Raw genomic sequence first — 15,604 nt, forward strand, 5'->3', positions numbered from 1 at the left:
CACAGTGCGCGTCCGAGGCCGGCACGCTGTCCGCCTCCACGGCGGTAACGTCACGGATGACGTCACAGCCGGCGTCTGAGGCCGGTACCCTGTCCGCTTCGACGGCGGTAACGTCACGGATGACGTCACAGCCGGCGTCTGAGGCCGGCATGCTTTCCGCCTCGACGGCGGTTACGTCACGGATGACGTCGCAGCCAGTGTCCGAGGCCGGTATGCCGTCCGCCTCCAGTGCCGGACGTCACGGATGACGTCACGCCGCCCACAGCCGTCCGCGCTCTGCCGCCACCGTCGCCGTACGGGTCCTCCGAGCTGAGATCTCGGCACCAGGGCCAGTCCCCCTCATATCCGCTGGGTTTCTTCTTCGCTGCCCGGCGGGCTGCTTGGCACCAGGACGGACTGTCGAGGCGGCACTCTGCGGGCACCGCACCGCCGCGCTATCCGGCGCGGCGTCCACCTGGCCGACTCCATCGACAAGCTCCTCTGAGACTCTCCTGTCAGCCGCCAGGGAGTCGCCCGCCTCGTGCGGCTCGTCTTTTTCCTTCCTTTGGTGACAAAATCGCGGGGAGAAAGTTCTTCTTTCGATCTCGGTCACATCGTCGGCACCAGCGGGGTGTTCCTCAGACCGCACAGGTACCCCACAGGTTACGTGTTCGTCAGTTCCTAGATTCGGAAATGCATCCCTCGGCGTTGGCCGGGAGGCGTCCAGACTCCATCGTGATACTTGAAGTCTGCTTCTTCACTGCCCGCCCGCTCGGAGATGTCTGTGTGGGTGACATTATCGGGAGCATTCGAAGAGCTTTCTGCCCTGACAGTCCGCGTGAGTATCGTTTGGAACAAGCCTCTCTTTGGCACTCCTGCAGTGTCGCACAGATTGCTCCTTTTCTGGGCAGCGTTGTGGGGAACCCTGTCGGCACCAGAAGTATGCGCGATGTCTCTGACCATTATGTCTTGCGACATGCATTCTTGAGTACCCCTGGGAGCATCACCATTTTTCTATCCGCACGTGCCATGTCTCCGTCTTCTCTCCGCAGAACGTCTTCAGCTCCGCTTATATTCAGGCGCGCCACTGTCCGCGATCTCTTGTCGCAAGTCGCCACCGGCGATCTCTTGTCGTAAGTCATCATCCAGCGCCCTTTGTAACATCTCTCTTCACTTTTCGTCCTTTGCAGCGAGCCCTCTCAGTGACGGCTCGCGAGGCGTCACCACCACCATCTTCCTCTCGCCCTCCTTCCAACCGCCCCTCTGCAACGCGCTCCGTCCGCCGCGTCTTCCGCTGCGGCCCCCTCCCTGCTGGGACGGCACTGCGTCGGCTGCGCCCCTCCCTCCGGCGCACCTCCAGCCGGCCGTCGGCGTGTCGGCCTCGGCGTGCGCCGCCGCCAGCGTCCTGCGCCGTGCTGGCGGCGCGCCGGCGCGCCAGCGCGCTCCGGCCGGCCGCTGCGCCGGCGGCTCGGCACGATCGTCAGCACGGTGCGCGGCGCGCCGGCCAGCCGATGCAGCTCCTCTTCCTCGTCCTCCCCTCCTCCTCCGGCGAGGCGAGCGTTATCACGCGCAAGACCTGCGCGGCCCCGTCGTCGGCGCCGGCGCCGGCGACGGCGTGTCTTCCAGCCAGGAGGGCCGCGAGTGGAGGCCCGCCCCGGCCGGCGCCGCCGCGTCCGGCGAGCCGGCCAGGCGCGGCGAGCGCCAGCGTCTGTCGGGAGAGGGGAGAGACGCGTCAGGGACGACACGACGTCAGACCTCAGAGGCCGGCGGACACGCGCCTGCACGGCCGCCGGTCAATCGTTTGAGGGAAACATCTGGCGACGATGAATGGAACTGCACGCAAGGTATTATGGAGATGATGAATGTGGAATTGCCGCGATTCAGCAGTTCGAAAGAGCGCTTTTGCAGTAATTTTCGAGATCGCTGAGATTTATGTGTCAAGCACGTTGTCTAAACCTAACAGCACATGGCATGAAATGGACACACAAACACTCTAAACTAAAGGTGGCTCACTCACTCGCTCTAAAACTACCCCCCACCCTACCCCCCCCCCCCCCCCCCCCCCCCCTACCCTACAGTGGATGCCCGGCGTAAACACAACCACCGCAGTTCTCACCCTCGCCGAGGCGAGGGACACAGAAACATGGGAACGTGAGGAAAGAGGACCCGGGTAAGATGGTGATTTCCAAGACGATGAGAACGTTCAGACCGCAACACGGTTTTAACAAGACAAACCAAACGCAAATAGACGACAGAACAAGCTGAAAACTAAGGGAAGAAATTACCACAAGCGCGCGGAAAACGACGGAGACGGACCAGAAGGCAGCTCGAAATACAGGACGATAAACGAAAGGTGAATGAGAGCCCACGGGACAATGAGGACCACTGCCAACAGTAAGGCCGACGACAGAAACGTCCAATTAACGAGATCCAATGCGTCACTGTGCGCACCAGACAGACGCCGCAACGCTGCCGCCACCGAGCCCTTACCGGGCGGCCTGGCCGGCCGGGCGGGCGGCGCCTCCGGAGCCGGCGAGTCGTCCACCACCACCAGCTGGCGGCGGCGGGCCAGCTGTCGCGCGGCACACCCACGTAGTCCAGCCACGGGAAGCGTCGGATCAGACGGCAGATCGGCGCTGGCAGCGCCAGCGACCAGTGCGGCAGGCTACCCAGATCGCACGTGATATTAGCAACCAACGGCAATCGCAGCACATCCGTAACAATAGCAGCATGGCTGCAGTGACGATCCACGACTGCTCCAAAAGCCTTACCAGCACGGGGAACTGGGATGGCGGTCCGACGGCGGGAAAGGACTTGGCAACGTCTGGCTGGTTGTGCCAGTGGATATCTTCTGGTCGGAATCGCGCCAGGATCCCCCTGATCCCAAGGCCTTTGACCCGGCATGTGTGACCCCTGTGACCCCAACGTGTCAGTAGGATCAAATGACGTCTATGCCTGACCTCCGGACAAGACAGACCGTTCACAGCCTGTTATGTCACGATACCGCAACACCAAAGCACAATCTCACCCTTCCAAGCGACCTCAACTGATTGGTGACCCCAGTCGACGCCCGAGTCATCAAACCTCAGCCTCCGTGGTTGATGACCTGAGCAACGATCAGCCACTGGACTTAGCGATCAGCGACGTCGCCTGCCCCCCCCCCCCCCCCCCCCCCCCCTCCGTGTGAGACAGCCTCTGCCATCACAGCGCGTGATCCCCACCTGCGACTGATGACGGCCGTCGCCTGGAACTGCAGCGAGTCGGCCACGGACAGCGCCGTCACCAGGCGCACGCACGTGTTGGCCGCCGTGGTGCAGAACGCCGGCAGCAGGCCGCCGCCGTCGCCCGGTCGGCTCAGGCCCGAGAACGCCACCCCTGCCGTCAGGACGGTCAGCGGAGGGCGGGAGGAGCGCACCTCACGCGGGAGGGGGACGGGTCATCGCCAGCGGTGTGGCGAACGGACACGGGGCCGCGACGGCGGCTGGGGTGCCCGAGGACACCGTCGGCCACTGACCGAGCCGGACAATCAGAGGCGTGTCAACAGGCGAGCGGTCGTTACCGCGGACGGTCAACACGTCACGAGGGGCGGTCAGCCGATCCGGAGGGCGCTCGACAAGTGGGTGCCATGCCTCAGAGGCCAAGCACGCAACCATTTCTGGATAAAACTGCGATACAAGACACAAGAACGCGCCGTGAAACGAAGCCAGCGTCCGCCAATAACGAACCTTAGCAAATAAGTCGAGCGATTTCTTACCAGGTAACGGTCACCTGACGACGGCGTCACAGCTTCATGGCCGATGAGTGACCCAGTCAGCCATCGACCCATCCAGTGAGCGCCGCGACTCACCCAGTGAGCGCCCCGACTCACCCAGCGAGCGTCGGTTGAGGAAGAACTCGACGGTGCCGGCGCGAAGGTTGGCGTAGACGCCGATGATGGAGCCCTTGCCGAAGAGGCTGGTGTAGGGCTGCGAGCGGCCAGCATGGCGGATCGTACCTGGCGACGCGCAGCACCAGGACAGCGTCAAGAGAGCGTCAGGGCAGCGTCAGGATAACGTCAGGACAACGCCAGGACAGCGTCAGAACGGCGTCAGGACAGCGTCAGGACAGCATCAGGACGGCGCCAGGACAGCGTCAGGACAGCGTCAAGACAGCATCAGGACGTCAGGACGGCATCAGGACAGTCCGGACAGCGTCAGGACAGCGTCAGGACAGCGCGCACCCTTGGAGTCGACGATCGGGCCGGTCTGAAGCGACGGTGTGAGATGCCGATAGTTAACTGACTGGCGGGTGCCGAGGCCCATAACGGTCCACGTCAGTCGCACATCACGAAGCATCACGGACAACATCGTGACTGCGTATGGCATTGCGCTTCTTGCCACCCGAGCAGCCGAACTCCAAGACTGGCGCCAAATGACGTCACTTTGGTTGAGAATTTACGACGCGCTCAGCTGCTGGGGCTAAACACGCCGTTTGTCTCTCACCCTAGCCGCCCGGCATCGGACGCACACTTAAACCTCAGTCGCCAACAACACAATCCAAATAATCACCAACAACACAGCTCGAGCAATCACCAACGACACAATCCGAACAATCACCAACAACACGACCCGAACAATCACCAACAACACGACCCGAACAATCACCAACAACACGACCCAAACAATCACCAGCAACATAACCCAAATACCACAAACTTCATGGAGTGCGAACGAGCAGTAGGTAAAGTATAAGCGACACACGACACATTTTCTATTCCCGATGCAAATACGTCAGAACAGTTGACCGGGTCTGTGATTAAGACGTGCGTCAGCGAGCAGCGCGCAACCCGCACAGCCGTGCAGACAGTGTACCGGGCGCTGCGGCCTCACCATGGAAGGAGAGGCCCCACGAGTGGGAATCGGCGCCCAGGAGGCTCACGAATCGCTGGTTGGCCGAGTCCGGATCAAACTGGTCCGTCACCAGACCCACCATCTGCGGGCGGCACACCGTTAGCTCCCGGTCCCCGTCTGGCCGGCTGTCTGCGGCCTCTGCGGGTCAGTACACGTGCTGGTTGCGGCAGCCGGGCGTGCATATACAGAACGTGAGAATATGGTGGCAAGGCAGGTGCAGGGTTGGCAGAGCACAGCCACACATTTCGATAACCTATTTATACATTAGGTAGGGAAGAAATCAAGCGCTAAAATTTTGCGAGTTAAAAAACATTCACTATGACAGCTCATACAGCTGAACTATCATGACCGTGCTTATATCATCATGGCTCATGCTGCAGTTAACACACAAAATAGCAATCAAACAGCCAGTAATGACTCAAACCACATCACAGGCACTAGCTATGGCATACGTCACAAAGCAGAGCGACCCAGCAACCGACTGCTAAAGCGGGAGACCGGCCCGCCGCTGGTTGGGCAGCCGTGGCCGCGCGCGCCGCGACCCACCGTGTCCGTGCCGTACAGGTCGGTCAGCAGCTTGACCTCGAAGAAGTGGTGTCCGCCGGGCTCGAGAATGGTGTCGCCCAGCAGCACAGCCGTACCCGTGGAGAGCGTCTCGTGGCAGGCCACGTGCGTCGGCAGGAAGCGAGCCGAAGCTGGCGCCCGCACCTGGTCCCACTGCCATGCCAGCGGCTCTGGGAGCGAGAGAGAGGGGTCAGGGTGTAGTCAAAGGCCAGTCCCACTGCCATGCCAGCGGCTCTGGCATGAGGGAGGGGTCAGGGTGTCGCAGAGGCCAGTCCCACTGCCACACCAGCGGCTCAGGCATGAGGGAGAGGGGTCAGGGTGTAGTCAAAGGCCAGTCCCACTGCCACCAGCAGCTTTGGGCATGAGAGAGGGGTCAGGTGTAGTCAAAGGCCAGCCTCACTGCCACACCAGCACTCTGGGCATGAGGAGAGGGTCAGGGTGTAGTCAAAGGCCAGTCCCACTGCCACGCCAGCAGCTTTGGGCATGAGAGAGGGGTCAGGGTGTAGTCAAAGGCCAGCCCCACTGCCATGCCAGCAGCTCTGGCATGAGGGAGAGGGGTCAGGTGTAGTCAAAGGCCAGTCCCACTGCCACACCCAGCAGCTCTGGGCATGAGTGGAGAGGGGTCAGGTGTAGTCAAAGGCCAGTCCCACTGCCACGCCAGCGGCTCTGGCATGAGGAGAGGGTGTAGTTCAACCCAGTCCCACTGCCATGCCAGCAGCTCTGGGCATGAGAGAGAGGGGTCAGAGTGTAGTCAAAGGCCAGTCCCACTGCCACGCCAGTCGGCTCCGGGCACGAGAGGGAGGGGTCAGGGTGTAGTCAAAGGCCAGTCCCACTGCCACACCAGCAGCTCCGGGCACGAGAGAGAGGGGTCAGGGTGTAGTCAAAGCCAGTCCCACTGCCACGCCAGCGGCTCCGGGCACGAGAGGAGGGGTCAGGGTGTAGTCAAAGGCCAGTCCCACTGCCACGCCAGCAGCTCTGGGCCTGAGAGAGAGGAGCCAGGGTGTAGTCAAAGGCCAGTCCCACTGCCACACCAGCAGCTCCGGGCACGAGAGAGAGGGGCCAGGGTGTAGTCAAAGGCCAGTCCCACTGCCACGCCAGCAGCTCTGGGCATGATAGAGAGGGGTCAGGGTGTAGTCAAAGGCCAGTCCCACTGCCATGCCAGCAGCTCCGGGCACGAGAGAGAGGGGCCAGGGTGTAGTCAAAGGCCAGTCCCACTGCCACGCCAGCAGCTCCGGGCATGAGAGAGAGGTTAGGGTGTGGTCAAAGGCCAGCCCCACTGCCACACCAGCAGCTCAGGCACGAGGGAGAGGGTCAGGGTGTAGTCAAAGGCCAGTCCCACTGCCACACCAGCAGCTCTGGGCATGAGAGAGAGGGGCCAGGGTGTAGTCAAAGGCCAATCCCACTGCCACGCCAGCAGCTCTGGGCATGGGAGAGAGGGGCCAGGGTGTAGTCAAAGGCCAGTCCCACTGCCACACCAGCAGCTCCGGGCACGAGGGAAGAGGGGTCAGGGTGTAGTCAAAGGCCAGTCCCACTGCCACACCAGCAGCTCCGGGCACGAGAGAGAGGGGCCAGGGTGTAGTCAAAGGCCAGTCCCACTGCCACGCCAGCGGCTCTGGGCATGGGAGAGAGGGGCCAGGGTGTAGTCAAAGGCCAGTCCCACTGCCACACCAGCAGCTCCGGGCACGAGGGAAGAGGGTCAGGGTGTAGTCAAAGGCCAGTCCCACTGCCACCCAGCTCTCCGGGCACGAGAGAGAGGACCCAGGGTTAGTCAAAGGCCAGTCCCACTGCCACACCAGCGCTCCGGGCACGAGATGGAGGGGTCAGGGTGTAGTCAAAGGCCAGTCCCACTGCCACGCCAGCGGCTCTGGGCATGAGAGACAGGTCAGGGTGTAGTCAAAGGCCAGTCCCACTGGCACGCCAGCAGCTCTGGGCATGAGAGAGAGGGTCAAAGTGTAGTCAAAGGCCAGTCCCACTGCCACGCCAGCGGCTCCGGGCATGAGAGAGGGGTCAGGGTGTGGTCAAAGGCCAGCCCCACTGCCCACCAGCAGCTTTGGGCATGAGAGAGGGGTCAGGTGTAGTCAGAGGCCAGCCTCACTGCCATGCCAGCAGCTCTGGGCATGAGAGAGAGGGGTCAGGGTGTAGTCAAAGGCCAGTCCCACTGCCACACCAGCAGCTCTGGGCATGAAAGAGGGGTCAGGGTGTAGTCAAAGGCCAGTCCCACTGTCACCCAGCAGCTCTGGGCACGAGGGAGAGGGGTCAGGTGTAGTCAAAGGCCAGTCCCACTGCCACACCAGCAACTCTGGGCATGAGGAGAGGGGTCAGAGTGTAGTCAAAGGCCAGTCCCACTGCCACCCAGCGGCTCCGGCACAAGAGAGAGGGGCCAGGGTGTAGTCAAAGGCCAGCCTCACTGCCATGCCAGCAGCTCTGGGCATGAGAGAGAGGGGTCAGGGTGTAGTCAAAGGCCAGTCCCACTGCCACACCAGCAACTCTGGGCATGAGAGAGAGGGGTCAGGGTGTAGTCAAAGGCCAGTCCCACTGCCACACCAGCAGCTCTAGGCATGAGGGAGAGGGAGGGGGGGGGGGTTAGGGTGGAGATGGAGGTCAGTCCCACCACCACACCAGCAGCGGTGGGTATGAGAGAGGAGGGTCAAGGTGCAGTTGGTCTGTGGGAATATGCATTTGCGGCACCCAGAATATTTTGGCAGATTCCAAGAGACAGGCAAGGTGAACATCAAAGTTTGGGATTTGCTGAGACATCAAATGTCATGCATCAAACCTAGGTGAGAAATTATGACAAGATTCAAGCTGCCTGTAAGATGGCCAGATTACAGACGAACAGCAGCAAAGCCATTTGCGTTTGCTGCATTGTACACCCATGACCAGTGATGGAAAGGTCCACCCCACAAAAGCACCACAATCTGTCATACATTGGCATGTTGGCTTCTATCATTCACAGTGACCAAGTGCCAATATGGGCTGCACAATGCATTATGCTACAAGATCAAAAATGCACTACTGTGTCACTGACCATTGCTATTTTCACCACAGTCACAATGGATCTTGTTCCTGCTCTTGGCTGCCTTGCAGTAGTGTTTGTGGAGACAAAAGCTATAGCTGGGCTCCTTCTTCTTTGAAAGGATGCTGGACCTTTTAAAATGTAGCATCATCTGTGGGTCAGAGTAAATTACCTTACCAACATTGGTAAGAGGTGGTGCAAACAAATGGATATCAGTTTAATAAAGAAAGTACCTGCAGTATTTTTTTGAAAGTTGACATATACTTATGACTATAGTTATTTCCATTCTTGACTGCACTCTGCAGGATGCTTATTATATAGATGTGTGCATGCTTTGTATATGCTTTTCTGGTCAGCTATTGCTATGCAAATGCCTGATGAAATAATTATCCAGACCATTGCTTTCATCTTATGTGTTAGCATGCACACAATATTTCAGACAGCTAATTCTATTGCTGTCATCAAGCATTATTGGACCCTTAATTGGCAATCAAGTATAAAAGGCTTAAGAGAGCACTCAAATTTGTCATTGTGGGTACATTTTACAGATTGCAGATGTCTATGCCAATGACAAGATTGCTGGCAAGTATCAGCCTTCTTTTCTTGTTGGTAATATAATCAGCATCCAATGGATTGTTGCCAGGAAGAGCAGAAACAGCTTTAAGTAGACTAAACTCTGCTGAAATCACAGCTAAAGTCTGTGGGGTATCTTGGGCAAAACTTAGTGTTGTTGACAGTGACTTCTGTTACCAGAAAATTATGATGAGAAAATAACTCACAATTTTGAGTGTACCTAGTCATGTGCATGGTTAGAATTATGTCTGATGTCTCAAACCAATGTTTAATGAACCCTACTTCCATGCATTTTAAAACCAACACAATACTATTCATGCATGTCCTGATGAGTAAAAACAATCATTTAAATCCTTTTTTTACATAAAACAGAAGCATTGATGTGTGATGTTTGACATTTGTCATCCGCTGGCTTTAACGTTTACAGATGTTAAGTGCTCCATTTCAGAATTCGAATATCAGTGACGTCCACCTGAAGAGTACCCAAACTTACTACAACCTTACCTGCGCCTACCTTCGCTACCATTTGCGAGCAGGCTGGAACCCTTCACATATGTTGGATGATGCAGAAAATAGACGACTGAAATTCAGCTGCCGATGCTTCATGCCACAACCAGCAATAGTAACCTCCCTGCTCACTCGAAACAACGACGGGCACCTGTCGCCCAAATGCGCCGCCAAGACGATGTGTCAAAAGACGTTTCAAATACGCCGCAGAAGCGCAGTAGTTGAGGGCTGCTAAAAACATGTGATCAAGGCCGTGAAAACAAAAGACCTCGAAACCGGTTTTGATCCCAATGGCCAGGGATGCAACGAAGGAACTGCGACCGGCAGAGTCGGATCCAGTGCGGCGCAGTGGTGCAGGCAGGGGACACAGGGGACACGTGCCCCCCATTAAGGTCGCGATTTGAATGCTCGAAGGGACCAAAAGGAAGGCTGGTGGTCGCATTCAAGGGCCCCGGTGCGCACAGTTCCGGGGCCTCTGGGGCCTAAGGGCACAAAGGAATGGTCGAATTATTAGTCAGGGGTTCTGAGCTGCGGGGACAGGCCCTCAGATAACAGCTACAGGGATATTTGTGCCAATCACGCACCCCCTGATTCGATATGAGCCTATATGTCGGTTTGGCATCACCAGCACCGCACAGTTGGTTCCGTTTTGGTATGGGCCTTAGAGCCTACTTCCCAATCAGCTACAAAGTCGGGGCCAGTAATTTACACTGGTTGAGACCCCTGTATCTGCCAGGGGCCCACAGTTCTTAACAGTGAGTCCGGTGTTCGTTTTTACCGTGCGCATTAATCACTATGGGGCACCCCGATCGTTCTGGGACCCACTACATTGCTCTTCGGTTCTTCTAGTTTGTTTCGGAGAGCCCGGCACCTTTGTCGGTGCTGATCCTTTGTATGGAGCTCTCCCGACAGGTTGGACCGCTCAGGAGCCGCTCACATTGGTCTCGGGTTTTCTGTTACCTCGGAGAGCCTACGCTGTGTCGCGTTCAGCAACACAAACGGCTGAGATTCCAACTGGTACTAGCGGCCGGTGCGGACGTGCGAATGGGAGGAAGGGTTTGTCCTAAGCTCTAATGACGTCATCCAAGTCCTTATCATGGTATGTCTCCCATCACCTATTAAGAGAAAAAATGGCGAAGTACATAACAAAATAGGAAGCCCATGTGTCCACGGCCCGGAACAGCCCGGTTCTGCTGAAGGTTATAAGAAAAAAAAGAAGGTAAAAAAAAATATATAAAAGGTTATAAAAAAGGTTAAATTGTGTCGCACGGTGCCCAGCGCCGCAACGCATTCATAGGGTCGAACCCGATTTATTTTGCCAACTCACAACGCAACGGACAACGTACCAAGCATTCAGAGTAGTTTTCGGATTACATTGCGCTATAAAGCACGTGAACCTGTTGTCAAGTTATACGAGCGCCGTTCTGATCTGCCCTATTGCGGCTTTTATTACCGTGGTTCCGACAACAGTCCGAGTTACCATCATCCCTGAATAATGCATGCTTTCTTCAGCAACCTGGGTCAGTCATACTGACTGTTTAGATAGTCCACCGTCCACCTTCTGGATATGTCGTTTGTAACGAGCTGTAATCGCGATAAAACATACACAGCTAAATCCCACAGTTCTCGTCAGCGACGCACTGAAATATTGACTGTTTGTGGTGCTGTAATTGTTAATCCTCTCGGAATTCAGGGTAACAACATGACAATTGTATAGGTGAGCTACACAGCTTATGGCTTCGCCCTCGACCCGCAGGAACTTACTCTACGGAGCGTTTGAAGGATGCTGTTTTAATGTGAGGCCGTTATCGCCCGCCCGCCGCCTGGCGGCTGGTGCAAGCGGCCTAACTGTAGGAGCCATCGCCACGTGTCAAACAAAGACTGCAACGCCGTGTTTCGGTGCCTGGCGCCTTAAAATTGCGAGCGCTTGTGCTGAATATTGGTAACGGCAGGATGATTGCAGACGGTGAGAGACAAACACACAATTCAAAAATAAAAACCGGCGATTACAAAAGTGCTCAAAAACACTGCAAATGACACGTTACAGCTACGTTATAAGTCAACTGCAAGCTGTCAAGAAAAGTTATTGAAATTTCGCGTAAAACACATTTTTATCGATAGAGCGTTACTGAGCTCACCGTCTCAAGCAGTGCCCCTTCAGGAGAACATTGCATCTACAAACTCACGTGGAGCTCCTGTTAATTTTCTAAGCAAAACTTTACTGATGCAAAACTCTGGGTCGCAGTCAGTCGCAGTCGTACGTTTATATTATCTTTGGTCGCGTTTTCTTTTGTTCCATTCAATTCATGTATCCACACAATCCAGAAAGTGGGATTTTCACAAAATGTGATGGATGGAAACGGAGCAGGGGCTCAACCATGGGGTTCAACCTACGCCCAAAATAGGCCTCAAAAATATTTATTCTGGTATGTGGCCCACATGCTTCTCAAAGCTGTGCGGTTGAAGCGGACCAGCTGAAAAGGCAAGAACAAGATTCTAGTGCAAACAATTTGAAGCAGTCCAGTGCTGGCCAGGTTTTTTTTGCTAGATTATGCAATGGGTCGATAGGGAACAGCGAGCTAACGCATTACCTAGTCCTCGTTCTGTCACAGAGAAATCTGCAGGTTCAGTTAACCTGATTTACTGCGGTATCAGCACATCTTTTAACAAGTCCCAAGGATATGTAATGAACTCTGGTGGTTAGGATTTCCCACAAGGCTTTCAAGTCTGCATCACATTCCCGCACACTGCATTTTAGTCTACGTCATATATCATCGCTAGTGTTTTGAGCACGCAGTGCTAGAAGATCAGAAGCTGTTGTCTATTGTTCATTTCATCCCCGTCGATATACAACAGATCAACGTTCATGCCCCTCATCATTAGGTCTTGTAATGTAGATAATACTCCAAGTATTACTCCATTACATATTCCGCCGAGCTATATATTCTGTATATATGTATAGAGAGAGAGAGAGAAGAGAGAGAGAGAGAGAGAGAGAGAGAGAAGAGAGAGAGAGAGAGAGAGAGAGAGAGAGAGAGAGAGAGTGGGGAGAGAGAGAGAGAGAGATAGAGAGAGAGAGAGAGAGAGAGAGAGAGAGAGAGAGAGAGAGAGAGAGAGAGAGAGAGAGAGAGAGAGAGAGAGAGAGAAGAGAGAGAGAGAGAAGAGAGAGAGAAGAGAGAGAGGGAAAGAGGGAGAGAAAGAGAGAGAGAGAGGGGGCGAGAGGGAGAGAGAGAGAGTTTCATCTTTGTCGCAAATCCGGTCGGGTAAGCTTGGTATCCAACAGGTTTTTCCCCCTCCCACTTACATGAATACCGAGCTGGTGTGGTCAATTTTGATACATATTTTTTTTGGCATTTGGCCACATTTGAAAGCCCCTTCGTCAATCGGAGGATTCTGTTTGGATTAGGAGGCTCTTCATTGCATCAGAAGGCCTCTTTATGGCACAGGAGGTCCTCTCTTGAGATAGGGAGGCCCTTTTCTGGATTTAGAATCCCTCTGCATTCGTCAGAAGACCTCTGTTTGGGGTTTTTAAATACGGTTATGTATTGACATGGACATCGATATGTAATACGAATTTATCAGGGAACGTCTGCCTCTAGAAAGCCTCTGTTCGGAATTTTTTATATTGTTATGTATTTACATGGACAACGATATATGATACAAATTTATCAGGGAACATATCCCTCCTCTTGTAAAAAACCCAAGAGGCCACTCTGGGAGGAGGACCTCTGTAAAAGTCAGACCACCTTCACAAGTAAAAATCTCTGGCACCGCCTTTGGGTTCCCCGCAGCTGGAACCCACATCTGGACTCACACGTGACTCCATGCCTGACGCGAGCCGCAATCAGCAAACGCCATCAGACTCGGGCGCCGCCGGCTGCGACCTGCGCGGCCCGGAGAGGAGGCGCACATGCCAACAGCGGCCCGGAGAGGAGGCGCACATGCCAACAGCGGCCCGGGGAGGAGGCGCACATGCTAACAGCGGCCCGGAGAGGAGGCGCACATGCCAACAGCGGCCCGGAGAGGAGGCGCACATGCCAACAGCGGCCCGGAGAGGAGGCGCACATGCCAACAGCGGCCCGGAGAGGAGGCGCACATGCCTAACAGCGGCCGGGAGAGGAGGCGCACATGCCAACAGCGGCCCGGAGAGGAGGCGCACATGCTAAAGCGGCCCGGGAGAGGAGGCGCACATGCCAACAGGGCCCGGGGAGGAGGCGCAACATGCTAACAGCGGCCCGGAGAGGAGGCGCACATGCCAACAGCGGCCCGGAGAGGAGGCGCACATGCTAACAGCGGCCCGGAGAGGAGGCGCAATGCCAACAGCGGCCCGGAGAGGAGGCGCACATGCCAACAGCGGCCCGGAGAGGAGGCGCACATGCCAACAGCGGCCCGGGGAGGAGGCGCACATGCCAACAGCGGCCCGGGGAGAGGAGGCGCACATTGCCAACAGCGGCCCGGAGAGGAGGCGCACATGCCAACAGCGGCCCGGAGAGGAGGCGCACATGCCAACAGCGGCCCGGAGAGGAGGCGCACATGCCAACAGCGGGAGACGGGCTCGACTCCCGCTGACATCAAATGAGACTCCCGCCGCCCGGCCCGCCCCCCGCTCCACATCAAAACACGACGGGAATTCGCATCGATCAGGTGCCGGCAGCCAGGGCTTTGCCGTCGTCGGAGGCACGGCAAGAGGCGGGGAAGGGGGGGGGGGGGGGGGAGGGAGTGCCGTCCCCCATTTTGGGAGTTTTGTATTTTATTTGTGTTATTTCCTAATTACGCATTGACACTTGCTCATTACGTTTGCGCAGCCTCTCCGCTATTTTTCTAGTTGCTTCCGCTCCTGTCGGAACCCGAATATGCAGCTGAACGGGATCACGCCGCCTACGGGGAAAGACAACAGAAAAATTGTGCCGCCACTTGCTGACTATCAGGGAGCGTAGAGTATGTTAAGCCAATGTTTTCATGCAAAGTTTCCAGTTTATACATATACGAATTACAGACGTTATATGTACACATGCATGTAGATATAGATGCATCTACGACATCTATAATTCGTATATGTATAAGTTCGAACGGTTGGATGAAAAAATTGAGAGCTTAGACGAGTCAAAGATCAGAGCACAAAAAGTCGGTTATCATGTATCAACGTCTCGGAAGTAATTATTTGGCGTTTCGGAAGAACTTTCAGAAAGGAAGAAGAAAAAGAAGTTCCGGAAAGGAAAATGACTCTCAACACAGCTCACACAGTCGGATGTAAGGCTTTTTAGAATAATAATACACTAGATTATAATAATCGGATGAGACCTTTTACTTTCAATAATTGGATGAGGCACTTCGATTCGTTCTAGTGATTCGGAATGATTACACATGACACGACAAACGGAAGGTAACAGCCCAGCCCAAAAAAATGCAGCAGTTTTCCATTTCTTTTTAACAGTTTTTACCTCGTCCCTATAACATCGCAGTTACATGCGTGTACCCCTTGAACATCAGTGGATAGCCTACCCTCACGCATTGTGTTTGGAGATTTTCGACGTATCTAAGCCCCACTGAAGCCAAACATTGCCAGACCCTTGAGTAATCCGACTTCTCTAAATGGCTTTATGGTTGTTTTATTGGCCCTTAAGTCTGGACCTTATCCGCTGCCACAGCATCACGAATATTTGTCTGTGAAATAGAATCTGCATGCTTGACGAGCGATGTGCCCACACAGATGCCGGTAGAATCAAATGCTAAACATGGGCTCCCGCAGCCACGATTATGCTAATGGAAACGTTTTTGTTTGTTTAGAGGAGACGAGCATAAACACTCGTTCTCGTCAAACAGATGGCCAGCAAATACCTCCATAATAGCTCCAGCCGTCGCCAGCAGTTTCGGCAATCGGCACGGATGTCTGCAGCAGAGATTCAGATTCTTTTCCCCTGAAGTAGAGAAAAGGTATGTGTGTGTGCGTGTGTGTGTGTGTGTGTGTGTGTGTGTGTGTGTGTGTGTGTGTGTGTGTGTGTGTGTGTGTGTGTGGGTGTGGGTGTGGGTGTGGGTGTATGTTTGTGGGTGTGGGTGTGGGTGTGGGTGTGGGTGG

At 55.4% G+C, this 15,604-nt stretch overlaps 1 protein-coding gene across 1 annotated transcript in view; it reads right to left on the minus strand.

The window, feature by feature from the left end:
* The window catches only part of LOC119095093 (SPRY domain-containing SOCS box protein 3-like), a 25,221-nt gene extending 15,549 nt beyond the window's left edge, over positions 1-9,672 (minus strand). The window contains exons 1-7 of the mRNA XM_037217984.1: positions 9,526-9,672; positions 8,461-8,599; positions 5,415-5,602; positions 4,848-4,950; positions 3,848-3,973; positions 3,201-3,354; positions 2,549-2,644 (exon numbers count right to left, since the gene is read on the minus strand). Of these exons, the coding sequence (XP_037073879.1) occupies positions 2,549-2,644; positions 3,201-3,354; positions 3,848-3,973; positions 4,848-4,950; positions 5,415-5,602; positions 8,461-8,599 (806 nt within the window). The 5' untranslated portion in view covers positions 9,526-9,672. The remainder of the gene's footprint in view (positions 1-2,548; positions 2,645-3,200; positions 3,355-3,847; positions 3,974-4,847; positions 4,951-5,414; positions 5,603-8,460; positions 8,600-9,525) is intronic.
* Positions 9,673-15,604: the final 5,932 nt, after the last annotated feature.

This window comes from Pollicipes pollicipes, unplaced genomic scaffold, assembly GCF_011947565.3.
Source record: "Pollicipes pollicipes isolate AB1234 unplaced genomic scaffold, Ppol_2.1 Scaffold_4219;HRSCAF=4965_pilon_pilon_pilon, whole genome shotgun sequence".
NCBI classification, from domain to species: Eukaryota; Metazoa; Arthropoda; class Thecostraca; order Pollicipedomorpha; family Pollicipedidae; genus Pollicipes; species Pollicipes pollicipes.